The 25,330-nt window shown below is 69.2% G+C and overlaps 1 protein-coding gene across 2 annotated transcripts; it reads left to right on the top strand.

Moving 5' to 3' along the window:
- The first annotated feature begins 656 nt into the window (after nt 1-656).
- JAG2 (jagged canonical Notch ligand 2) lies at nt 657-24,718 on the top strand. Of its 2 annotated transcripts, XM_061181381.1 has the most exons (26): nt 657-740; nt 914-1,264; nt 8,889-8,946; nt 10,730-10,981; nt 11,148-11,208; nt 14,689-14,819; nt 14,928-15,047; nt 15,196-15,309; nt 15,486-15,599; nt 15,716-15,829; nt 15,911-15,957; nt 16,066-16,236; nt 17,037-17,187; nt 17,282-17,434; nt 17,520-17,633; nt 17,913-18,026; nt 18,120-18,233; nt 18,374-18,490; nt 18,950-18,977; nt 19,059-19,144; nt 19,512-19,625; nt 19,724-19,839; nt 20,543-20,791; nt 21,345-21,476; nt 22,920-23,076; nt 23,337-24,718. In XM_061181381.1, exons 1-26 carry the CDS (start codon nt 675-677, stop codon nt 23,801-23,803), a joined length of 3,711 nt encoding a protein of 1,236 aa, XP_061037364.1. In that variant the 5' UTR covers nt 657-674; the 3' UTR covers nt 23,804-24,718. The 2 variants fall into 2 exon arrangements, with proteins under 2 accessions (XP_061037364.1, XP_061037365.1); XM_061181382.1 differs by lacking the exon at nt 21,345-21,476.
- The last annotated feature ends 612 nt before the right edge of the window (nt 24,719-25,330 follow it).

The following is a 25,330-nucleotide window of genomic DNA, read 5'->3' as shown; positions in this document are numbered from 1 at the left end:
CCGCCGCCGCCGCCGCCGCCGCCGCCGCCGCCCCGCCGCCCCGCCGCCCGAGGGCGCCGGGAAACGTGCGCCGGGTACAGGCGCTAGCAGGAGGAGTCCTCCGCCGCCTTTAAATCCTGGGCGCCCCCGGCACCCCCCCCCCAGCCCCACCCCGCGGCGAGGCCCCGCCCCCTCATGCATATGCAGGTACGCGGGTGACGAATGGGCGAGCGAGCTGTCAGTCTCGTCCCGAACTTGTTGGCTGCGGGCGCCGGGAGCGCGGGCGCGCAGAGCCGAGGCCGGGACCCGCCGCCGCCGCCGCCGCCGCCGCCGCCGCCGCCGCCGCCGCCGCCGCCGCCGCCGCCGCCGCCGCCGCCGCCGCCGCCGCCGCCGCCGCCGCCGCCGCCGCCGCCGCGAGGGAGCCGGGTCGGGCCGGAGCGCGGCAGCCTGCGAGCCCGAGCGCCGCCGCCCCCGCGCGCCCGCAGCCCCAGCGCGCCCGCCGCCCGGGCCCGCGCGGCGCCGCCTCGACCCCGCCCGCCGCCGCCTCCTCTGCCGCTGCCGCTGCCGCTGCCGCCGGCGTTCGGAGGGCGGGCAGGCGGGCGGGCAGGCGGGCGGGCGGGCGGGCACTGGGAGGCCGGGGCCGGGCGCGCAGGGGCGGCGGCGGCGGCGGGTCGGCGGGCGTGGTCGAGGAGGCGATGCGGACGCGGGGCCGGGGGCGCCTGCCCCGGCAGCTGCTGCTGCTGTTGGCGCTCTGCGTGCAGGTGAGCGGGGGGCGCGGACGGGGCGCACCGGGCCGTCCCTCGGGGCCGGCGGCACCGCCTGCGGGCGCCGCGGTTCGGAATCCCTCGAGGCTGCGCGGCGGGTGGGGGCGGGGCGCCCCGGCTCGCGACCCCGGCCCGCGCTTCCCTGCGCTCTCCCTCTGCCTTATTTTTAGGCGGCGCGGCCCATGGGCTATTTCGAGCTGCAGCTGAGCGCGCTGCGGAACGTGAACGGGGAGCTGCTGAGCGGCGCCTGCTGTGACGGCGACGGCCGGACGACGCGCGCGGGGGGCTGCGGCCACGACGAGTGCGACACGTACGTGCGCGTGTGCCTCAAGGAGTACCAGGCCAAGGTGACGCCCACGGGGCCCTGCAGCTACGGCCACGGCGCCACGCCCGTGCTGGGCGGCAACTCCTTCTACCTGCCGCCGGCGGGCGCCGCGGGGGACCGGGCGCGGGCCCGGGCCCGGGCCGGAGGCGACCAGGACCCCGGCCTCGTCGTCATCCCCTTCCAGTTCGCCTGGCCGGTACGTGCGCCCCCACCCCCCTCCCCCAGCCCTCCCCTCCCTCCGCGCCCGGACCCCGGCCCCGCCCTGCCCGCCGCCCCTCGGCCCCTCGGCCTCCCGGCACCTGCGGCCCCGGCCGTGCGTGCGAGCCGCGCGCGCCCGGACCCGGCGGGTGGGGCCGGCAGGGGGTGCCGCGCGGCGGGCGGACCCCGGGCGCCTGCTCCGCGGGTCCGGGTCCGCGCCCGGCCACGTGGGCGCGCGGGGGTCGCGGCGGGGCGGGGTGGCCTCGGCCCGTGTGCACGGCGGCCCGCGGCGTGTGCCTGCGTCGCTTTGCGCGTGTCTGTCTGGGTGGGGAGGCGCGGCCAGGCGCCTCGGGCCCGGGCAGGCCGCGGAGGCATGTGCGCCGCGCGTGCTGGGGCTGGTCTGGGGCAGGCCCTGGCGGAGCCGCCCGGGCCCTCGGCCAGCCTGCGCCCGCCCTGCAGTTTCCTGGATGCCCGGGGGCGGGGGTGGGGGGGGGGCAGCTCCGGCGGGCGCCGGGGGACCTGGGTCCCAGCGGACCTCGGGCACGTGTGTTGGTGGCAGCCTTTGCCTCTGGCCCAGACCCGGGGGGAAGGTTCAGCGGGCCCTGGTGCAGTGGTTTTCTGTCAGGCTCCTTATACCTTACAGTCTTGCGTTTTTGGTTTTATTCTTTTTTGGGAGGGGGCTTGGGGCTGGCCTGTCAGGCAGGAGCCTTGGGCCTGAGAATGCTGGTAGGGATGTGATTCATCTCCGTGGGCTGCAGGGAGCTGTGGTTGGGCAGGTCAAGGCCTCCTGCTGCCTGATGTGGCCTGAAGCCACCGGGCCCCGGCCCTCCCAGGTGTCTGTGCTGCATGCATGGAACTGGGTGGGGGCAGGGATGAGAGAGGACCCTGTAAAGCGGGGCCTCGGTGTGCAGGAGCAGGTCCCCGCAGCTGGGGTGGGCTTGGCTGTAGCAGGATGCCAGGCTCCGACTGAAGGGCTGTCTTTCTGACTAAGGACCTCTGGCTGGACCAGCCAGCGGGAGCCAACAGGAATATGTCCACCTGATGTCTCGGTCCTGGAAGAGACGGGGGGTTGAGGTCGGGCTGGCTGAAGTTGGGCCCGATGCCCTCCTCCCCCACCCGGCTCCGGGCCCTGTGCTGGCACCTTCTCCTCAGCCTGGGCTGGGGGCCTCCCCTACCCTATTTACCCCCTTCCTGACCCCGGGCTACAGCCCCCTGGGGCCACAGCCCTGCCCCCACATACCTGGCTGGCCTCTGGGGTCTCCCTTGACCCCGGGGCCTCGGGTGGGGAATGTGTCCCTGGGGTGGAAACGGCAGGGGCGGCCTGGGAGGCCCCGGGCGCCGGGATGAGCCCAGCCCCCTCGCCCCCGCAGCGGCGCGGCAGGCAGGTCTGAGCAGGGCCCGCAGCCTGTCATCTGCACTTGGGCCGGAGCCAGCACGGTTCGAAATCGCTACCTGAGGATGTGTTTTCGGCTCGAGTTGGCAGCAGTGGGCGTGGGGGCAGGGAGGCCTGGAGGAATGTGGCGGGCCAACGCGTGTCCCTCAGGCGCTCGGCCCTGCTGGCCGGCCAGGGGTGGAACGGGACGGGGCAGGCCCTGGTCTCCCCAGGTAGGAGCCTGCAGACTGGGCACCAGGTCCTGGGCCAGCTCGCCTCCCTTCCTCCTGCTCCCAGCTGGGTCCTCTCGGAGGAAGCAGGTGGCCCACCCTCTGGGCGGGGGTGAGGCTGGGGGGGTAGCCGTGTGTTTGGGGGGGCTGCTCTTGTCCTCTCCTCCCTGCCGGTAGTGTGGCCTGGCTGCCAGGCCTGCAGCTGGTGCGGCGATGCCAACGCACTGGTATTTCCGCTCGGCCAGCAGCAGCCCTGGGGCCACACTGCCTCTGCCTGCTGCAAGTCCAACTTCATCCCGTGAGCTGGGGTGAATTGGGCTGGGGCGAGTTGGGAGCCCAGTGTGCCCACTAGGGCCCTTGACCCTGACCGGAGAAAGCAAGGACTGTGTCTGGTGCCCTGGGGACCGAGGAGGGGGCAAGGCCTTGCCTCGGGGCTTCAGGTGGGCGGGTTCCCGTTCAGGACCCTGGAGTAGGGGTGTGAGCAGGGCCTTGAAGGTGGCTGGGGGTGCACGGGTGCGGGACCCGTCCTCTGCACCTGGCCCAGGCCCCTGGAGGGGGAGGACCGGCAGCTGGTCTGGGCGCTGCACCTACCCCAGTGACCCTCAGCCAGTCCCAAACGCCCCCCTCCGCCGCTGCCCCAGGCCTGGTCGGGGCACGTGCGCTGTCTACCGCCTGTGGTTTCAGGTTGGTGTCGGGCTTAGCTTTCTGCAGAGAGGCGTGTCCAGGGTCTTGGAGGTGAGGGAGGTGGGGTCAGCCTGGGTGTGAGGCCTGCCCCTTCTCTCCTGATCCCGCCGCATGGATGTCCGCATGCGTCCCGCTGGTCCCCCCAGGAGGTAGGTGATGCCCTGTCGGCCCCAGTGCCTGACCCGTCGCTAGCAGGGCGGAGGCCATGTTTGGTCACATGTGTGTACACGTGCACACACGTGAGTTCTGTTTGGCTGTGGTAGGTGGCCATTGGGGGTGTTGGAGGGGCCGGGTGGGGCTGGCCGATGGAGGTGCAGTGTGGCGTCAGGGGCCCTGAGTGAGGGGACGTGCTGCCTAGTTAGAGGCCACACCCGCCTACTTGGTTTACGTTCTGGTATCTGGGACCCCAGGACCTGGCCCACAGGTCGAGGGCCCCTCTCCTGGAGCGAGCCCTGTGGGTTTGAGGGGGTGGCTGTGTGTGGTGGCACGGATGGGGTGTGGCCGCTCGTGAAGGCCAAGCTGGAGTCGTGAGGAGAACCTAGGTGGGCCTAGGCCTGATGCCGTTTCTGACGGTGTAGCCAACCTGAGGTCGTGGGCCAGAGCAGGTCCTGGGACCTGGCCGCGTGGTGCAACCGTGTGGTCTTGTGAGGGGGGGGACAGGGCTGCAGGGCTCAGTGCCCAGCCTGGCCTTCCGGCTGGTCTAGTCTCCCCCCTTCCTCGCTGGCTGCCCAGCAGAAGGCCGGAGTCCCTTGCGGGGGCTGTGATGCACTCAGGGGTGGGCGGGGGACTTGGGCCAGTCGGGGACATGCACACCCAAGGGGGAGGTCTGCCAGGATGTGAACACGGGGCCCAGCCCCCCCATGTCCAACTGCCAAGGGGGCTTGTCAGCAGCACGAGCCCCCATCCCAGGGTGGGCCAGGCCAAGGTCTGCGCCTGGGAGTGCCTAAGCTGCCCTGGGTGGTGTGTGGCACCACCCTCCGTGTGCTCCCGACCCCCAAGAAGCTGGGGACTGGGGGGGGGGCTAACGTGGACCCTGGCCCCTTCCCCACACTGCTCCCGGGGCCTCCGCTGCCCCCTTCCTCTCCATACCTTCCCACCGGGCCTTGGGGTCCTGCTCAGGTGGGGCTCGGCAGGCTGCACCTGCTCCATGCCCAGTCACCTGCCTCGTACGTCAGGGGTCTTGGTCAAGGCTTTGACACTGGGGCAGCAGGGTGGGGCTCTCGGGCAAAGTGGGGACACCGGGAGGGCTGCACCGGCCAGCAGAGCGCTTGGATACGGGCTGGGGCTTTGTCCCTGGGCCTTGAGAGGTGGGTTGGAGAGCAAGGCTGCAGCGTGGCGAGGAAGAGCTTGCTGGAGGGTTTGGGCAGGGGCTCCGTGGAGGGGTTGTGGCTTTCAGGGATCCTCTCAGGGGTGGTGTCTGGATGAGGGCAGGCTGGGCCAATGAGGGGCTTTTCGGTGGAGACAGGCATCTCTAATCCTCAGGCCTAAGCCAGGGTCCGCATCCCCCCAGACCCCAGGTGCACCGGGGTCCTCATCCCCCAGGCTACCGTGAGCCTGGTGTGACCAGGGTCGACCTGACTGTGGGCTTTGCGGTCCCGCAACGTGCGTGTGATGAGGTGTCGGGAGACCGTGGGCTGCCGGCCCGCAGTGGGGTGGGAGGGGCACGCCCAGGCAAGGCCCTGGCTGGTCCCTGGTGCGGAGTGTGGGCGTTTGGCTTCCCTTGTGGGGAGGCCGGCGGTCCGCTCCTGCTGGTCCACTCCTCCTGCCGGGGCGCCTGGGGTCCAGCGCCTTGAGGGGAGGCGGCCCCCTCCCCTCCCTGTCGGGTGACAATGGAGGCAGAGGCTTGGGCCTTTCTAAAGCTCGGGTTTCAGGAAATGTATCTGTGCTTAGAGCTCCTGGCGCCCGGCATCAAGCTCTGCTCCGTGGGGGGCCGGGCGCTGATGCAGGGTGCTGTGGGAGAGGAACCAAGGTGGAGCCCGTGGACCAGGGCAGTGGGTCCAGGGTCTGTGCTAGGCCTTCTTGGCCTGGGGTGCCCTGGGCCGTGGGGTGTGGTACATCCGGCCCCATGTCTGCCCTGTGCCATTTCCATGTCTTTGGGCGGCTGCCCCATCATCCTTTCTGGGGGGTCAGACAAAGGGTTTGGACCTGGCCTTGGGGGTGGGCCAGGAAGAAGGCCGTGGTCGGGCTGGGATTCTGGTGCGGGTAGGTCAGGGCAGGCTTTCTGGAAGAGGTGTGGCTGGGTCTTCAGGGACTAAGGCCAGCCGGCTGGGTGGGCCTCTCAAGGTTGGGCAGGCTGGTGGCCCAACTGTGCCTGGCCAGGGGTGTTCCTCTGCCTGCTTACTAGGGAACCCGCCCCCGGCCCCTAGCTGTCATCGACCCTGCCCAGGCACCCAACCCCCAGCCCGGTCCCTGGGATGACAGGGCGCCCTTCGAGGCCTCCCGTCCAGGCCCGTTGCCTTTTTCCTGTTCTGTAGGGATCTGGGGTTGACAAAGCCCTGCCGGGCCCGTGGCCCACAAGGCAGCACCACTGGAATGAAAGGTTGCCGTTTGCAGAAGGGCAGCTGAGTCCTAGAGGCCAGTCGGGAGGAGGAGAGAGGTGGAGGCCCAGCACTGGTGCCGCCCCACCCACCGGCTCAGGTTCTCTCTGGATGACTTCCTGCCGTCCAGGTGTAGAGAACCCAGCTGGCGGGCGGTGGGTCCCTTGCGGGTGGGCGGGCAGCACACGTCCCCGCGGGAGCAGGTAACCGGAGCCCTGGGCTCTGGCGAAGGTGGCGGTAATCCTACCTGAGTGGCTGGCGTGGGGTTTCCTGGGAGCCAGGAGGCTCTCCCTACTCCCCGAAGCCCAGGTGTGGGGAGGTGGACTCCGGCTGCCCCAAAGGGTGAGCGCCCCGTGGGATGGGCAGCCCGGCCTGGGGCGTTCCTCCACCTGCCCTACTGGGGGCCTTGACCGCCGTGGTCCCGCCCTCTTGGGCGCAGCCCACGTCAGCTCCCTGCTTCTTCCTGTGTCCTCCCTTATAGCCCGTTCTGCCAGGTGGCCAGCACGACTGCTGAAGCCTCGTTGGTCTCTGGTCTCATTCAGACCCACCTGGCAGCCACCCACTTTGCTCCAAAGCGTTAGCACCAAAACTGGCACAGGGGCTGGCAGCCCCGCAGTCTGACTCTGAGTCGCCTGTCCCCACATCCCTGCTCTTCCAGCCCGAGGCCCTGCCACGTGGCTCCCGCTTGGGATGCTTCTTTCCGTACTCTGCAGCCTCAAGCGCAGAGGCACCCTCTCCGCGGCCTGCCCTGACCCCCTTTTAGAACAGCAGCTCCGTGCCCCGCTGACTCACCTGTCCGCCAGGGCAGAGGTTCCGGTCCCCGGTGGCTGAGCTGTGCCTGGTGCACACTCGGACCGATGGATGGATGGATGGATGGATGGATGGACGGATGGATGGACGAGTGAGGGCGGCCTAGGGAGGAGCTGGGCGCTCCGGCTGTCACCAAGAGTGGGAATGGCCAGGGGAAGGCTGGCCTGAGGGGGGCATTCCAGGCAGAGGGATGGAGCTGTGTGTGCAAAGGCCCAGGGGCAGGGTGGGCGTGCTGGGTACCTGTGAGGAGGGCGCACGCCACGGGGAGCCCCAAGAAGGCTGAGCAGTGGGGGACATGTGGACAGAGCCCTGGGGGTCATTGGGGGTGTGGACGGGGGTGTGGAGGCCCCAGTGTCTGCCGGGAGCCCTTTTGGTGGGGATGGGCAGCCTGGGCACGGATCCTGACGGCCTGGCAGAGGGCGGTGGCAGGATTGAGGGAATGGGTTTCAGGGAGACTCAAGAGGTGGGATTGAGAGCCTGGGGACAGCTCCATGGGGGCGGGGGGTGGGGTTCTAGAAGGATGGAGGATGGTTCCCCGCTTCCTGCTCATGCTTCTTGGGTGGGTGTGGGTCCTAGGGTGGCGGCTGTGAGCGTGAGCTCCTGCGGGTCATCCAGGGGTGTCTGGGAGGCAGCTGCTGGGGGGCTGGGCTCAGGGCAGGGGCAGCGGCGTAGGTGAGCTGAGCGAAGTTGAGGGTGGGCACGTGTGTCCTGGGCCCTGAGGCTGTGTCGTGGGAGGGGCGGGAAGAGGAAGGGCAGCTGGAGGCACGGGGTAGGGGACAAGAGGAGGGTCCCCGAGGGAAGACCACGCTTGGGTGTCCAGGAGCTGTGGGTGTGATTGGATGTGGCAGGCAGCCCGCAGGGAGCTGGATGTGATTGGATGTGGGGGACGGCAGAGCCAGGTCTGAGTGGGGTGGGGTGCCGGCAGGCGGCTGCAGGGGCGAAGAAACCAGCCTGCAGGAGCTGGGAGATGGGGGTGCCGAGGGTGGGGAGGAGTCTGGCCTCCCCAGGGCAGTAGCCCTCGGGCAGCAAGCCGGCCAGCCCGTGGTCCCAGAGGTGGCCCTGTCCTGTGAGCCCCCAGCCCGGGTGGGGCTAGGGCTGGGTGGGTGGTAGTCAGCACTTTCGTGGCTGGTCCGAAGAGGGGGCCGAGCAGCGTGGAGGGGGGAGCCATGGAGGGTCCCGGGCGGGGAAGAGCTGGGCGGGGGGGGGGGGTGAGGCGAGGCGCGAGCTTGTGCCTGGGAGTGACTGGCTGTCTTCACGGCAGGCGGGGCGGTGGTGTCCTGGGGCTGCTCAGTGATGTCACCCCATCACTCACCCCATCATTTGCCTGGCGCCCTAGGGCCGGATGGTCTTGGGGGCAGGGAGGGGGAGAGAGCATAGGCTGAGGCTGCCTTGGGCAGTCCCTGGGCCTCAGTTTCCCTATCTGTGCAGCAGGGGCCGCTTTCCTGGTCTTGGGTGAGGCGGGCTAGTGGGGCAGACATTCACTGTGTCCCGGGGGGGGCGGGCGGCACCAGCGCTCGGGCCTGCCCCTGCCGTCCCGTGGCCTGGTGACGGGGCATCGTCCCTCCCAGGCAGGCTGGGGGTGGGACCTCCTGTTCCCCACGGTGGGTTGGGCCCCCGTGAGCTGCCAAGGGGGCTCCCACTCAACCCCCTCTGGTCCTGGGCCACCCGGGACCCCTGTCTGCAGCTGCTCCAGCTGTGCCCGCCTTCTGCCCGTTGCTCCGTCTGGGTCACTCTCCCTTCTCTCCGTCCTGACCCAAGCCGGTCGGGCTGGCCGGTGGGCCACGGGGCTGCAGGAGCCGCGAGCTCACGCCCCCTGAGCCTTCGTGACCTGGAGGGGCAGTCTCTCTCCTCCAGGGGGTCATCTCGGGGTCTGCTGAGGAGACCCCTCCTCATAGCCGAGGGGTGAAGTGGGGGTGTGGCCGAGGCACGGGGCGGGGAGGGTTGGGCCGGGGCCTCGGGTACCTGACGGGCCCCTCCCTGTGTCCGCAGCGCTCCTTCACCCTCATCGTGGAGGCCTGGGACTGGGACAATGGCACCACCCCGGATGGTGAGTTAGCCCCGGCTGGGTGGACCGCTGCCTGCAAGGCCTTCCTCAGGGCACTGGGAGGCTGACCCCCTCGTTCACGGAGGTGCACGTAGCCAGGTTCCTGGTCCTTTGCCTGCTGGGGACAAAGGCCCACGTGGCAGGAAAGCTGCCTCTACCTTGAGGATCTTTGCGCTGTTTCCCTTTTTGCCCTGGCTGCCAGGAAGCTCTGCCACACTTGTGATTTGCTGAGCTGCGCATGCACTGCCCTCCTCCCCAGTCTCAGCTTCCCCTGTGTTGTTCTGATGGGCATGTGTCCTCGCCGAGGGCCGAGGGCCCGCACCTGGGCCTCCCCAGTGCTCCTGTAGCCTCCTGCTGATGCCCAAACCCAAGCCTGTTCTTTTGAGGCCGGGTCAGTGGCACAGCGGAGTGGGTTGCTGCCGAGAGCTCTCTCTGGCTTTCTGAGCCCCTCTCTGCCCATCTGCCCTGGAACGTGGGGCTTGGCGGCCCTCCCCCACAGGCTCACCTGGTGGCTGGCCGACCTTGCACGGCGTCTGCGGGGCCCTGTGGTGGTAGGGCAGAGAGGTTTTCCGTGGACAGACAAGGAAGAGCATTTGCACGCGCGGCAGGAGCAGTGAGTGCCGAGGCCCTGAGGCAGGAGTGAGCCCGATGTGTTCGGAGAGTAGCACGGGGCCCTTGCGGCAGGGTGGAGGCAGCGATTAGGTCAGCGAGGCCGGGGTTGGGTCGCGGAGGTTTCGTGGCTGGCTTTTTCCTGGAGCGGGGTTGCTCCGGCTGCTGCGTGGATGGCAGGCTGCGGGGCCGGCGTGGAGATGGGCGAGGAGGCCGCTGTGTGAACCCAGGTGGCGGTTGGGGGTGCTGGGGCCAGGAGCAGCCTGCAGGGTGAGAGGGGCTCCGGTCGCTCTGAAGGTCAAGGCACGGGGCTTGCTGATGGGCTGGACGTGGTGAGAGCAGGTAGGGGTGACCTGAGCAGCCGCAGGGCCGAGAAGCCGTCGTGTGGACGGGCCGGAGCACAGTTTGGACGCGCTGCGTTTGGGGGCAGTGTCACGCGGGCAGTTGGATGCCAAGGCAGACCGAGCCTCTGGGTCCCACAGGTGACAATGCTGTGGGGACGCAGAGGGGCTGGGCTGGAAGCGGCGGTCAGCGGGGCTGGGCGGGCGGCGATGGGTCGGTGCAGGGAGAGACGCTTCTGGGAGGAGCCTGGCCTTCCCTGTAGTTCGGGGGTCGGGGGGTGCACGGGATCCTTAGCCTCTTATTGCAACCTTCCCCAAACTGGTACGAACGTGTAGGGAGACGTACCACGAGCCCTGTGCCTGTGCTTGCCAGCTCGGGGCGCTTCCACCCACGCGGCAGCTTGGTTTGAAGGGAGGCCCAGCCATCGGGTCGCTGGATCTGTGCCTTCTCGGGCCGAGAGAGGCTTGTTTTCAGAGGGGGCGGTAGTGAGCGGTGCGGTTGCTGCCGGGAAGGCCCTCAGAGAGAGGGGGTCCCGGAACAGGGGCGGGAGGGTGGCCAGCGACGTCCAGTGGCGAGGGGTGGGCGTGGTGCCCGGTGGGGGTGCCGGTAGGAGCAGGGCCGCGGGCTGCGGGGCGCAGGCGGGGACGCCCCCGCCCAGCCCTGCCGGCCCCGCCTGCGTTTGGGGAGCAGGAGGCCCCTCTAGCCCCGCGCTTCCTGCGGTGGCCCTGCTGTCCCGGCTCTGTGGCCTGAGGCCGCTGGCCGCGTGGCTTCGCGGGCTGTGCGCCTCCGAGGGGGATGGGGCGGCTGCGCTGGCTGACTCTGCCGCCCCCCCAAGAGGAACTGCTGATCGAGCGGGTGTCGCACGCGGGCATGATCAACCCGGAGGACCGCTGGAAGAGCCTGCATTTCAGCGGCCACGTGGCACACCTGGAGCTGAAGATCCGTGTGCGCTGCGACGAGAACTACTACAGCGCCACCTGCAACAAGTTCTGCCGGCCCCGCAACGACTTCTTTGGCCACTACACCTGCGACCAGTACGGCAACAAGGCCTGCATGGACGGCTGGATGGGCAAGGAGTGCAAGGAGGGTGAGCGGGCTGCGCGGGGCCACGCGGAGGGGCCGCAGGAGTACCACGCGGGGGGCTGTGCGGGGCGCCACCTGGAGGCCCCCCCCCACCCCGTGCCTGCCTCAGGGCTGTGGGGGCCCGTGCATGGCTGGCAGCAGCGGCGCTTCTCTGATCTCTCTCTCTGCAGCCATGTGTAAACAAGGATGTAACCTGCTCCACGGGGGATGCTCTGTGCCTGGGGAGTGCAGGTGAGTGCCAGACGCCTGCCCCTTCTTTGCTCTCCAGGCGGCACACTTGCTCCCTCAGCAGGATTTGGCTGAGCGCCTGCTGTGTACGCGGCGCTGGGGAGCTGGGTGTTGGGGCCGCAGTGAGTGGGGACACGGGCCCTGCTCCCACGCAGCTTATAATCGGTGCAGGGACGCACGCAGCCTCAGAGCCTGGGCGTGCCCGACAGCGATAGCCCCACGAGGACAAGGTGGTGGGGGTCTGGGGAGGGGGGCGGCCAGGGCCATTTCACGTAACTTGGTTGGGACGGTCTTACACAAGGGGCAGAGGCCGGGAGGCAGAGAGCCCCCCGAGGGCAGGTGTCTGCAGCACAGGAGGTGCAGAGGGCACAGTGGCCAGATCCGCCAGGCCCAGGGCAGGCTTGTGCTCTTGGGTGGAGGACAGGGGGAGGGTGGCGAGTGTGGGGGGGGGCCTAGAAAAGAAGGGGGGGGCTGCTGCAGAGTTTGGAGCTGAGTGAGGTGGGATGGAAGGACCAGAGCAGCTGCTGTGTGGGAGGAGCCAGGCTGGGGAGGGGGTGTGTGATGGTGACGGTCCAGTGGGGGGTGGAAGGGTGGGCAGGTCCTGCAGACGTCCTGGAGTGGAAGAGGGGGGGATCGGGGAGGACCCCAAGCCTTCTATATCCTGTGCCACTGGACACAGGGATGGGCTGAGGCGCAGCAGGCAGGGGTGAGAGCGGCAGGGGATGTGGAGGTGCCCTGCCCTGGGTTTGCGGGGAGAGGCCTGGCCCAAGACACGGGTGGGCCCCTGAGGCACACGGGCGGTGCTGACAGCCGACTGGGGGCAGTTGGAGAGGAGAAGAGGTCCAGGAGCCCGTCCCAGCCTCCTGCTGGTGACTGTACGATGAGGAGCGGGCAGAGGCCACCGCCACGAGTCAGAGGGAACCGGGCAGTGACACAGGGTTGGCCGGGGGTCAGAGGGAGCCAGAGAGTGAGGGGTCCCCGCAGCCTCGTGCAGACAGTGGAGGCTATCGGAGACCTTGACTGGGGGGAAGGTAGAGTTGCCGGCTTGGGCAGGGTCAGGCGGCTGTGGGAAGGGAGGAGTAGTTCTGCCAGGTAGTGAGCGGAGAAGGTGGGGGGTTGGGACAGCTGGAGGGGCGGGGCCGGGGTTTGGAGCTGGGAGGGCTTAGAGCAGGGCTCTCTAGGGTGTGTGAGCAAGGGTGGGCGCCGGGGGTGCATGAGGATGGCCCAGGAGCTGGGCCTGGGGGGCCAGGTGGGCGCTCAGGGGCGAGCCCCTGGGAGGGGCCTGCACGTTGGCAGAGAGGTGAGCAGGTGCAGTGAGTGAGGCCTCTGCCCCAGCCTTGGGTCTCACTCGTCCCAGGACCCCCTCTGGGGGGCGGGTTTGCTCCCAGCTGTGCTTTTCAGATAAGGGCGCTAAGCAGAGAAATTTAGTAACTCCCCCGTTGAGTTTGGACAGGGAGGGCAGTGTTTGGGAGCCGGCAGCCGGGACGGGAGGGTGACCCTCTGCTCGTCCTGTGGTGGCTTTGGCCTGGCAAGTGGCATGTGGAGCAGACCCGCCAGGCCCAGGGCAGGGAGGCGGGCAGGCTGCCCAGGGACAGGTGGGGGGCTGGGGCTGCACCCACCCGGCCACTCACTCTGCCAGGTTTCAGACAAGTTGAGTGGGTCTCCAAGTGGCGTGGGGAGCACAGCGCCGGTGAGAGGGCACCTGGGGGCCTGGCCCAGGGCGGGTTCATGTCTTGAGGGACAGGCACCTCCAGGAACCAGATCCTGGGTGGGAGACTGGGTGCGGGACTGCTCTCTGCCCTGGGCAGGGCCCTCCCCTGAAGCCCTGCCCTGTGACCTGTGTGGTGGGCATGAGCCCTGGGACTCCGGGCAGACAGGTCCGCAGCTGGGTCCTCAGCACAGTGGGGCTGGGTCTCAGCCCCGCACACCCTGGCCCCGCCCCGTGGGCAGCTCAGTCCTGGGGCCCTGCTAACGGCCCTGGGTGGCCGGTGACGGAGCAGCCGGGTGGGAGGAGGGTGGGAGAGGCCCGCCCTCCACTGCAGTGTGGGCTGTGCAGGAAGGCGCGGAGGGGGCGGGGGTGCGGCGCGGGACTCTCGGGACGGAGGCTCTAGGTGAGCCCTAGCCGCCTCTCTCCCTGGCCTGTGGGTGAGGCCCAGCTGCCGCCCGTGGCTCAGGGCTCAGGTTTCAGCGCAGGACAAACCCCCACCGGATGCTGCGGAGATGGCCGTGCCTTCCTGCCGTCTCCTCCCTGGGCTTCTGGGGCCAGGAAAGCTGGGGTGGGGCGGGGGCCTGGAGAGGGCTGCCCCACCCAGGGCCGAGAGCATGCCCGAGGCACCCTAGTGCTCCCTGGCGGGGGTCCCCTGGAGGGAGGGTGGTGGGTGGGGGCGTGCGGCCCAGGCCGGCACACACACCGCCCACCCCTCCCCGGGTACGGGGGCTGGAGGCGCCCCTTCTCACCGGCCTTGGTTTCCCTGTCCTGCACTGGCTGAGGTGGCCAGCGTCCCTTCTGGGTGCCATGGGACTCGGGGGCGGCCCGGGAAGGGCTATGGCTCTTTCCTTTTCCAAAAATAAATCCACGTGGTGGGTGATGGCACGGACGTCACTCCATCCTGCGGGACGAAGTTCTAGGGAGGGTCCCCTGGGGGTCACGTCCAGGGCCTGAAGGGCAGCCCGCCGGGCCCTGGGGCGTCCAGCACAGGGTGCTGGTCTCTCTCCCCCGAGAGCAGTGCCCCCGGCTGGCTGAGCTCCGGGCCCTCGCTGATGGCCTGGGCGTCTTTCTGCCCCTCCTCTTGAAGGACTTCCCAGAGAGGACGTTGGCCCACAGCTCAGGCAGGGCCAGGCCTCGGGGTCATGGCCTTGGAGCCAAGAGGCCTTCTGAGGCCGTTTGCCAGGGAGCGGGTGACTCCTCTGGCTCAAGAACTGCCCTGAATCTGGCTTCTCTCAGGGCTGGACTGGGGCAGCCTGTGGGCCTCAGTGTCCCCATCTGTGAGATGTGCCCGTGGTTGGGCCTTGTGGAGAGAGAAGTTACTGCCCTTGAGTTACAGGTGAGGTCACGTGCTGTGCCCAAGGTTACCGGCCGGGGCCAGGCCAGGAGTCCTTTCCTGATGGCCCGCTGGCCTGCCCAGGCCTGGCAGCACCTGGCCCTCTCATTCCTGGGGTCCCAGCAGCGCCTTCCTTGCCTGGCGCTTGCTCTCGGGGCCCTGCTTGGGGTGAGTCCCAAAATAGCTCCGGGAGGAGTGACTGGACAGCTGCGGCCACTCGTGCGAGGCCGGCGGCTGGGAGTGCCCGTGACGGTGCGGGCTGGCCGGCGGGACCGCCGCCCCCGCCTGGCCTGGGGCCCGTTCCGGCTGAAAGGCTGAGGCTGCCGGCCCCGGGCGGCCCATGTGACTCTGCGCCCGTGTCCCCAAGCCACCCTGGGAGCGGCCAGAGCTCCTGGGGTCCGCTGTCAACGCACGTGGCCTCACGGCCCTCGGCCTTCCCCAGGTGCAGCTACGGCTGGCAGGGGAGATTCTGTGACGAATGCGTCCCGTACCCGGGCTGCGTGCACGGCAGCTGTGTGGAGCCCTGGCAGTGTAGCTGCGAGACCAACTGGGGCGGCCTGCTCTGCAACAAAGGTGCGCCTGGTGGGCGAGGGGCGGGTGGCGAGGCCCCAGCTCGGCGCCTCGGGGAGGTAGGGAGCGAGGGTCTCGGTCTGCTCCCTGAGCGCCCACCCCCGCCCCCAGACCTGAACTACTGCGGCAGCCACCACCCCTGTACCAACGGGGGCACGTGCATCAACGCGGAGCCCGACCAGTACCGCTGTGCCTGCCCCGACGGCTACTCGGGCAAGAACTGCGAGCGGGGTACGTCGGGGCCGGGAGCCGGCGGGGCCCACCTCTCTGGCCTTCTGTGCGGCAGGCACTCTCCACTCCCACCTCGGGGCCTTGGGGGCTTGGGGAGGAAGGAGGGGGCCTGGGCCGCCACACCCACTCCCTGTGGTTCTCAACACAGCCGAGCATGCCTGCGCCTCGAACCCGTGTGCCAACGGGGGCTCTTGCCACGAGGTGCCCTCTGGCTTCGAGTGCCACTGCCCATCCGGCTGGAGCGGGCCCACCTGTGCGCTTGGTGAGTGCCCACTCCAGTGCGTCTGGGGCACTCAGCCTGGCATCCGAGGGGTCTGGAGGGTGGGGGTGGAGTGGCCGCGTCCACGCGGCTGGCTGTGGTCAGGGGAGGGGTGACAGGAAGAGCCAGGCCCGTGTCCCTCCTTCCCACCCCACACCTCTCCCTCTGACCTTCTGCAGACATTGACGAGTGCACCTCCAACCCGTGTGCGGCAGGGGGCACCTGCGTGGACCAGGTGGACGGCTTCGAGTGCATCTGTCCCGAGCAGTGGGGGGGGGCCACCTGCCAGCTGGGTAAGGGGCCCGCGGGGCGCGTGTGTGCATGGGCTGTGCACTGGGCATGCGCTGCTGCTGCGGGCGCCGGGGCAGGTGGGGCCCGGGCCCCATCGCTGCCCTTGTCTCGTTCACAGACGCCAATGAGTGTGAAGGGAAGCCGTGCCTTAATGCTTTCTCTTGCAAAAACCTGATTGGTGGCTATTACTGTGATTGCATCCCGGGCTGGAAGGGCGCCAACTGCCACATCAGTCAGTACGGGTGGGCGGGCCGCAGGCGGGCAGGGCTGGGGGAGAGGGGGACCCAGCCGTGACCCGCGCCTCTGCCCGCAGACGTCAACGACTGTGGGGGCCAGTGTCAGCATGGCGGCACCTGCAAGGTGAGGGCCGGCCCCGTGCCGTGCACGCACGTCGGGGGAGCGTCGGGGGGAGCCTCCTGCGGGGGCGGCTGCGGGAGGTTCACCCCCCACTCCCCCCACTCCACCCAGGACCTGGTGAACGGCTACCAGTGCGTGTGCCCACGGGGCTTCGGGGGCCGGCACTGTGAGCGCCAGCTGGACGAATGTGCCAGCAGCCCCTGCCACGTCGGCCTCTGCGAGGACCTGGTCGACGGTTTCCGCTGCCACTGCCCCCAGGGCTTCTCGGGGCCGCTCTGCGAGGTGAGGCCTGCGCGTGCTGCCTGCCTCCCCCCTCCTCCAGCCGCTGCCCCAGGTGGCCCGTCCGAGTGGCCAGGAGGGGCCACAGTGGGCGTCGGCCCTGCAGAGAGTCCGGGCTGCCTGGCTGGGCAGGGGCAGAGGAGGGTTGCAGGGTCACTGCTTGTCAGGACGAGCCCCTCCTGGCGGGGTGGGCCGGGAGCCCTGGCAGGTCAGCTGGCTGCCCCAAGCCCTGTCTGTCTGATTCCCGCTGTGGCTGGAGGGCAGGTGGCTTTGACGGGGTGGGGCACGTGGGCCCCTGAAAGAGGGGCCCTAGGGTGGGGTGGGGGTGCCACACGCTGGTCTGAGGAGAGGCTCGCGCACCCATCGCCCTCAGACCTGCCCTGGTCGTTGCAGGGGAGAGTAGTGGGGCTGCAGGGGTGCAAGGGGCAGGTCTGGAGCCTGGCAGTGATGCTTCTGGGAAGGACCCACGGACAGGGCTCAGGGCGGCCCTGGTGGCTGGGGAGGGGGGCCAATAGCTGGCCTTCCTGCCAGTAGGAGGGGCGAAGGCCGGATGCAGCGGAAGAGGGCTGCCCTGGAGGCGAGGGTGGTGGGAGGGGCTTGGCCCCCGCAGGTGTTTCCGTCCAGCTGAGGGGCCTGGGCAGTCTGGGTTGGGCGGTCCTGCAGGCTCTGGCTGCAAAGGCCTGGGTGTCTAGTCCGGATGGGGCCTGGATCTTGGGGGTTCCCTGTATGGACACAAGAGAGGCCTGGCTCGTCGTCCAGCACCAGCAGTAGGGCCTGGGCTCTCATGGATGCCCCCCCGCCAGGTGCACATTGACTTTTGCCAGCCAAGCCCCTGCCAGGACGGGGCCCGCTGCTACAACCTGGAGAGCGACTACTACTGTGCGTGCCCCGAGGACATGGGCGGCAAGAACTGCTCTGAGCCCCGGGAGCCGTGCCCTGGCGGGGCTTGCAGAGGTGGGTGCAGTGTGGGCAGGGCCTGAAGGGGTGGGGTAGGGTGAGTGGGTGGGGCCTGCAGAGGTGGGGCTGACCCCTCCCATCTCTGTGGCAGTGGTTGATGGCTGCGGGTTCGAGGCCGGGACCAGGGTGGCCCGCGTGGCCCCCTCCGGCGTGTGTGGCCCCCATGGACACTGCGTCAGCCAGCCCGGGGGCAACTTTTCCTGTGTCTGTGACAGCGGCTTCACAGGCACCTACTGCCACGAGAGTGAGTGGCTGTGGACCGGGGGCCGGGCGGGGGCCGGGCGGGGGCCGGGAGGCCTGGGGACCTGGCTCACGCCCGCCTCCTGCAGACGTCGACGACTGCCTTGGCCAGCCGTGCCGCAACGGGGGCACCTGCATCGACGAGGTGGACGCCTTCCGCTGCTTCTGCCCCAGCGGCTGGGAGGGCGAGCTCTGTGACACCAGTGAGTGGGCCGTGCTGCCCCTCCCTCGGGCCCCACGTGGCCTGTCACCGGACACCTCAGCCCCAGCGGCCCCAGGTGGTCACCGGCTCCACGTGGCGAGCTGGTGACCGGAAGCGGCGCCTGTGTGTGTGTGTGTATGTGTGTGTGTGTGGCAGAGGGGCACACGCTCTCCCTCCCCACCCCCTCTGTCTCTCCCTGGCCCAGCTCCGGCGCCTCCTCCCCCGGGCAGCCCTCCCTGAGCGCCGGTGACCCCCCGCTGACCGGCGTCCTCACCCCCAGATCCCAACGACTGCCTTCCCGATCCCTGCCACAGCCGCGGCCGTTGCTACGACCTGGTCAACGACTTCTACTGCGCGTGTGACGATGGTTGGAAGGGCAAGACCTGCCACTCGCGTGAGTGCCCGCGAGCCCCTGCTGCCCTGGGGGCTGCCCCCCGGGATGCCGCCCACTGCTCCGGGCGCCCCCTGAGCGGCCGTGTGCCCGCAGGTGAGTTCCAGTGTGACGCCTACACCTGCAGCAACGGTGGCACGTGCTACGACAGTGGCGATACCTTCCGCTGCGCCTGCCCCCCGGGCTGGAAGGGCAGCACCTGCACCGTCGGTGAGGAGCCCCGAGGGCACGCTGGCCGTGCCTGTCCCTTGCTGTCTGGGTTGGAGGCGTGGGGTGGAGCCCCCAGTCTGCCCAGCCCAGATGAAAGCCCCCCTCCTCCTTCTCCTTCCTCTCCTCCTCCGCCCTTGCAGCCAAGAACAGCAGCTGCCTGCCCAACCCCTGCGTGAATGGGGGCACCTGTGTGGGCAGCGGGGACTCCTTCTCTTGCATCTGCCGGGACGGCTGGGAGGGCCGCACCTGCACACACAGTGAGCCCGTGGGCGTGGGCGTGGGGTGGGACCCACTCCTCTCTCCCCCAGCTTCCGGGTCCTGCTCCCTCTCGAATCTGCCTCACAGACCTGCCCCTTGCACTTGGCCACCAAAGTCCAGTTGAACCCCAAGATCTGCCGTGCCACCTCCAACACCCCCTGAGCTCCGCAGCCCAGCTCCCTCCCCTGTGTTCTGCCCTCTGTCTGTCGCCCGCCAACCACTCGCCCTGTGGCCTGGGCGTCCTGCTCGCACGCCCCGCACTCCTACGCCAGTCGCCTCCAGGATGGGCTCTCCTCCCAGAGCTGCCTTGGCCCCCCAACCTCCGGCCTGGTCACGGTGGGCTGGCGGGGAGCTCGGTATCCTCCCGCCCTGCATGCCTGGGGTGCCCCAGACTCGGCACGGATGGGTGCCAGGCGGGTGGATGCCGTGCCCACTGTCCTCTTTTTCCGCCAACACAGATACCAACGACTGCAATCCTCTGCCTTGGTGAGTGGCAGCCCCTGAGGCGGGCGGGCCGGGGAACTCGGCCTGTCCTGGGCCCCCTGACACCCGCCCTCTCCCCTGCAGCTACAACGGCGGTGTCTGCGTGGACGGCATCAACTGGTTCCGCTGCGAGTGTGCGCCGGGCTTCGCGGGCCCTGACTGCCGCATCAGTGAGGGGCCGGGGGCACCGGGCGGGCAGGGCTGTGGGACCCCAGCCCTGGGAGCTGCTCCCACCTCAGTCTGAGCCGCAGTTTCCTCTGTCTGTCCCCCGCCGCCCGGCAAGGGGGTAGACCCTAGTTTGGGTTGAGGTCTTTGTACCCAGAGGCCCCCCCTCCCCCGTCCCAGAGGCAGATGGGGGTGGTGCTTATCGAAGCCTCGGGCTGGTGACAGTGATGGCGCCAGGCCCGGCTCAGAGGGCCCCCCAGGGCAACCCGAGGCCCAAGCTGGCCGGGGGCTGCTCCTCCCACTCGCCAGGGCCTCCCATGCTGCCCCAGCCACCTTCCTGCTGCCCGCTGAGCCCGCCCGCTTTCCCTGCAGACATTGACGAGTGCCAGTCCTCACCTTGCGCCTACGGGGCCACGTGTGTGGACGAGATCAACGGCTACCGCTGCAGTTGCCCTCCTGGCCGGTCTGGCCCGCGGTGCCAGGAGGGTAGGTGTGGGGGGACATAGTGGGCGAGGGCCATGCCAGGTGGGGGCAGGGCGAGACCTGGCCTTCACGGCTGCCCCCACCTCTCCTCCTCTCTGCAGTGATCGTGTTCGGGAGGTCCTGCTGGTCACAGGGAGTGCCCTTCCCTCACGGGAGCTCCTGGGTGGAGGACTGTAACAGCTGCCGCTGCCTGGACGGCCGCCGGGACTGCAGCAAGGTGCAGGGGGCTCCTGCCCCAGAGCCTCTCCAGCCGGCCCTGCCCGGCCCTCCCTCCCTGCCTGGCCTCCCCGCACTGCCCTGCTGGGTCTGATGTCCCAGTGCCCTGGGTCTGGGGTCCCCGTCGTTCATCCGTGACCCTGTGAGGGTGCTGGGGGAGGGGGACGGGTGAGCCAGGCTCCGGAAGACCTGGGCCTGCTCTGCCCTGCCCTGCCCTGCTCTGGTGGGGGTCCTTCTGGTGCCACATTCAGCCTGGGAGCGCTGGGGGTAGGGCGGGGCCCTGCCCTGTCCTGCCCCGTCCTGCCCTGCCCTGTCCTGCCCTGTCCTGCCCTGTCCTGCCCTGCCCTGCCCTGCCCTGCCCTGCCCTGCTCTGGTGGGGGTCCTTCTGGTGCCACATTCAGCCTGGGAGCGCTGGGGGTAGGGCGGGGCCCTGCCCTGTCCTGCCCTGTCCTGCCCTGTCCTGCCCCGTCCTGCCCTGTCCTGCCCTGTCCTGCCCCGTCCTGCCCTGTCCTGCCCTGCCCTGCCCTGTCCTGCCCCGTCCTGCCCTGCCCTGCCCTGCCCTGCCCTGTCCTGCCCCGTCCTGCCCTGCCCTGCCCTGCCCTGCCCTGCCCTGCCCTGCCCTGCCCTGGGACTCGCTGACCCGACAGTGTCTTTTTCCCCGCGTGGTGCCGGTGTGTCTGCGGGTCCCATCTGCGTGTACCCAGGTGTGGTGCGGCCGGAAGCCCTGCCTGCTGGCTGGCCGGCCTGACACCCTGAGCACCCAGTGCCCACCTGGGCAGCAGTGCCAGGAGAAGGCCCCGGGCCAGTGCCTGCAGCCGCCCTGCATGGCCTGGGGGGAGTGTGGCGCGGAGGAGCCCTGGCTGCCCAGCACCCCTTGCCGGCCGCGCTCCGGCCACCTGGACAACAGCTGCGCCCGCCTCACCCTGCACTTCAACCGCGACCAGGTGCCCCAGGTGAGCAGCGCCGTCCCCTGGGCACCGCGAAGGTCCGCAGAGCCCCGGCGCCGCATCCTTCCTCAAGTGGCCACCGGGATGGCCCAAGACCCCTGCTGGCTGCCTGGCGCCTGTGGGGTCAGGGCGGCTGGGGAGCCTGGCCGAGTGCGGTCGGAGGAGGTGGAGTGTTGGTCCCAGGGGAGTGGCCAGGAGTGGCCAGCCTGGGCCGAGGTGCCTGTCCCTCCAGTTGTCCCGGGGCCTGGGCTGATGGTGGCCTTCCAGGGAGGCTGGGGCAGCCCACAGCTCCGCGGGCACTTCTCACTCCGGCTGCGTCCCTGTCCTCACGTCTTTCTGGCCTAAGCACCGGGTGAGGCCCCAGCCAGCCCTGACCACGGTGGTGGCCTGTGTCCCGCTGTGGGAGCCAGTACCTCCCCCTCCGCCCGCACCCCTGCTCTGCTCCCTCAGACAGGCTGTAGGGCGTGTCCCACCACCTGCCCGAGGTGCCAGCTGGGGGTGAACGCCCGCAGATCCTCGGTCCCCGGGCCGTGCTCACGTGCCGCCCGTCTCTGCTCAGGGCACCACCGTGGGCGCCGTCTGCTCAGGGATCCGCGCTCTACCAGCCACGAGGGCGGTGGCCTGGGACCGCCGGCTCGTGCTGCTCTGTGACCGGCCGTCCTCGGAGGCCAGCGCAGTGGAGGTGGCTATGGTGGGTACTGGCGGGTGGGGCGGCCACCCTTGTTCAGCGCCCCCCTCTCCAGGGTCCCCCCTCTGCACGTGCGCCTGGCGGGGACTGGGGCAGAGGGCCCAGGCCAGGCTGGCTCCCAGGTACTTACTTGGGGACACGGGGTGACCACAGACCCAGGAGTCCGCTCCGGCACAGTTGCGCGGTGTAGGGCTGTGGCAACTCCCTGTGCCCTTGCTGGAGGCCGGCGGAGCCGGGGCGGGCCTGCAGGAGGGGCGCTGTCAGCCCGGCGAGGGGGGCAGGAGGGGCCAGGCAGGGCGCACGTGTAGCTCCGCGGGGCCAGCGCGTGCAGCTGGGAGTCTGGGCAGGGGTCCGCAGAACTGTGGGAGGCCCCGGGTGACAGCAGGAGTCGGGGTACAGAGGCAGCACTCAGAGAGGGAAGGAGAGGGGTCAGGGGCCAGGGTGGACAGCAACGGGGCATAGCTGGAGGATCCCTTGAGGGCCGGGTGGGGGGAGTGAGGAAGCTCGTAAGCCCGGGGCCTCAGGATGGGGAGCCCTCATGTGGGACCCTGACTCGGGACCATGGGGGTCAGTTGTGGCCTGGGTGCGGCGCTAAGGCCAGGGCCTGCCCGACTGGACGGGGCGGGCGGGATTGTGGGTGGAAGCCTCATTTTCCTGCCGCCTCGGCTGCACCCGGCCCCCTACTTCGCCTGTGCTGTGTTCCTGGTGTCTATGGCAGCAGGGGTGCCTGTGGTCTCAGGCCGCCTTGGGATGTGTGGTCAGGGCCTGGCCACCCGCCCGGGCCCTCGGCTGAGTGGGTGTCCTTGGGGCCCTGCTCTGGGGCCCAGGTGGGTACCCGACGTAAATGGGCACCACGGGGTCGGGGGAGGCTGTGGCTGGGGGTGTGCGGGGAGAGACGAGGGGGAAGGGGCAGAGCAGCTTCTCGGGGTGCTGGCTGGGTGCTGGTGTTTGGGCAGCAGGGCCACACGGTGCCAGCAGGGCTCAGGGGAGCCCCGGCATCGGGGGCCAGTGCTGGGTTTGTGGTATCCTCTGGACTCCAGGCGTGGCTGGCTGGGGCTGGGAGCCTACCCGCAGGGACAGCCGTCCCAGCCCCAGGTGCAGGGGGGTCCAGACCAGGAAAGTGCAGACCAGGCCTCATCCACCTCCCCATGAACTGCCCAGCGTGGGGCATCCCCACCCCAGGATCCCCCTTCGATGAGCCTCCCTCCAGGAAGCCTTGGGGCCGCAGGTTCCCAAGCCCTTCACTCTGCTCCAGGACGGCCCTGCTCGTGGAACCACAGCCACCCGCATCCCTCCTTGCCGTTGACCGAGAGCCGCTGGCCTGGATGGGAACCTCAGTGTGCCCTGGGGCTGCACACGGGGCCGGGCACGCTGTCCCACGGGGTGTGGGGGTCACAGGCCCCCGGACGCCGGCGGGCTGCCCCTCAGCTCTGTCCTCTGCCTCAGTCCTTCAGCCCGGCCCGCGACCTGCCGGACAGCAGCCTGATCCAGAGTGCGGCCCATGCCATCGTGGCGGCCATCACCCGACGGGGGAACAGCTCACTGCTGCTGGCTGTCACCGAGGTCAAGGTGGAGACGGTCGTCATGGGCAGCTCCTCCACAGGTGAGCAGGACGAAGGGGGAAGGGGGGCCGCTTCTTGGCCCCCTGGGCCTGTGGGAATCTTTTCAGGCACGTGGGGCTTGGAGGGGAGGGGCTGCGAATTCTCCCGGCCCTGCCGGGGGGCCGTCCAATCCACACAACGCTGCAGCTGCTGTGCACCTGCCAGTGAAGGGCCCCCAGCCCCCCACGCACCCCCTCCCCAGCCCACCACCGGGAGCCAGAGGACCCTCGCCCGACGGTCCCCTCACGGCTCCCCGCCCCAGGTCTGCTGGTGTCGGTGCTGTGCGGCGTGTTCAGCGTGCTGTGTCTGGTGTGCGTGGCCGTCTGCGTGTGGTGGACCCGCAAGCGCAGGAAAGAGCGGGAGAGGAGCCGGCTGCCGCGGGAGGAGGGCGCCAACAACCAGTGGGCCCCGCTCAACCCCATCCGCAACCCCATCGAGCGGCCGGGCGGCCCCAGGGACCCGCTGTTCCCCTGCAAGAACTTCACGCCGGCCCCGCGCGGGGTGGGGGAGGCGCTGCCCGGGCCGGCGGGCAGCAGGGAGGACGAGGAGGACGAGGAGCCCGGCCGCGGCGAGCACGACTCCCCGGAGGCCGAGAAGTTCCTCTCGCGCAAGTTCACCAAAGACCCCGGCCGCTCGCCTGGGAGGCCGGCCTGCTGGGCCTCGGGCCCTAAGGTGGACAACCGCGCCGTCGGGAGCCTCAGCGCCGCGTGCCGTGCCGTCCGGGAGTAGGGCCGCGGCCGCCAGCTGGGCCGGGACCCGGGACCCCTCGCCGGGTGCCACGCCACCCGCCGGACCACAGGAGGCCGAGGCCGTGTGCATAGTTTCTTTATTTTGTGTAAAAAAAAAAAACACCAAAAGCAAAAAGCAGATGTTTATTTTCTATGTTTCTTTAACCTTGTATAAATTATTGGATAACTGTCAGGCGGAAAACAACGGAGTATTCTCGGATAGTTGCTATTTTTGTAACGTTTCTGTGTGTCGCACTCGCCGTGTGGCAGGGAAAAGCAAGGATGTCTGTGCTCTCACCAAGTCGTTGAGCGTTTGTTCCCAGAGGTGGTGCACTGTTTACAGAATCTTCCTTTATTCCTCACTTGGGGTTCTCAGTGGCTCCAGGCCAAAGAGCCAGTGGGACCCATGGCTGTCGGTGGGACCACCCGAGGCTGACAGCGGGACCCGTGGCTCTCAGTGGGACCTGTGATGTTCGGCGTGGCCCGTGGCTGTTGGTGGCACCTGTGGTGGCAGTGGGGCTCGAGGTCATTGGTGGGGCCCGTGGCGGTCGGCGTGGCCTGAGGCCCGTGGGCAGACCCTCGCCAGCTCGCCAGTCCGTCCGCGCTCCAGTCTGCTGTCCTCGCTTGCTCCTGCCAGAGCACTCGCTCCAGAGATCTCTCAACTGTGCTTTCAGAAGTGCCCTTCCTGACTGCTCTGTTCTCCCCAGGACGGCGGCAGTATTGAAGCTTGTGACAAGTGCCTTCACACAGACTCTCCCCTCGCAACTGTCAACGTTTGCCGTGGGCACCAGGCCGCTGCCCACCTGCCGGCCCCGGCCGCCCCTCCTCGTGAAAGTGCATTTTTGTAAATATGTACATATTAAATGAATCACTCTGTATATTTGATTTAATAACTTAAATGTTTTGTCCTCCCTTGTTCTTTGGGTGCTGTTCCTTTGTTACTTCGAGTCTGGGCAGGAGGGGGGCGTCCACGGCGCAGAGCCAGGCGCGGGGGCGGGGGTGTGGGCCGTGTGTGAGCAGTGGAATGTCCTGCTGCCCCAGGGCCCCTGGGGGCCGGGAACACGTTCGCATCCGTGTGGTTGACAGAAGCTTTCCTGGAAATGAGGCGAGGGAGGCGCTTTGCATCCGCTCCGTACTGAAAACAGGTGAGCAGAGCTTTGTAAATTGTGTCAAGTCACTTAGCAATGAAGAGCTCTCAAGGTTTCAAGGAATTAGGTCAAAACTTGAGAGTGTGAGACGCTGCACCGTGAGTGGCTCTTGGCTCCCGTGGGTTGGGCAAATTGGGACTCAGCGTGGTGGCCTCGGGGCGGCCGTTGAAGGCTCTGGCACCTGTCGGTTTGTGCACAGGTCGCTGAGAAGACCAGGTGGTCGCTAACTAAGTCACGGTTTACGCCAGCCTCGCGCACGTGTGGCGCTCATGCTGCCACCGCCGGGCAGCCAGAAAGATCCGGAGCTTCCGGTTTCCTTTTAAGCCATGTTTACCTAACTTGGGCCCCCAGGTGCCTGGGAGAAACAAATGCCAATGGCC

The sequence above is a fragment of the Eubalaena glacialis genome, chromosome 2, assembly GCF_028564815.1.
Source record: "Eubalaena glacialis isolate mEubGla1 chromosome 2, mEubGla1.1.hap2.+ XY, whole genome shotgun sequence".
Classification (NCBI taxonomy): domain Eukaryota; kingdom Metazoa; phylum Chordata; class Mammalia; order Artiodactyla; family Balaenidae; genus Eubalaena; species Eubalaena glacialis.
Note: the sequence above shows the minus strand (reverse complement) of the source record. Positions and strands in the feature narration are given on the sequence as shown.

Coding starts and splice junctions, on each gene's coding strand:
- JAG2 (XM_061181381.1), top strand. CDS start 675: ATGCGGACGCGGGGCCGGGGGCGCCTGCCCCGGCAGCTGCTGCTGCTG. Junction 17,435..17,519: donor AGGCACCTACTGCCACGAGA/GTGAGTGGCTGT, acceptor CGCCTCCTGCAG/ACGTCGACGACTGCCTTGGC. Junction 19,626..19,723: donor TGGCCCGCGGTGCCAGGAGG/GTAGGTGTGGGG, acceptor TCCTCTCTGCAG/TGATCGTGTTCGGGAGGTCC.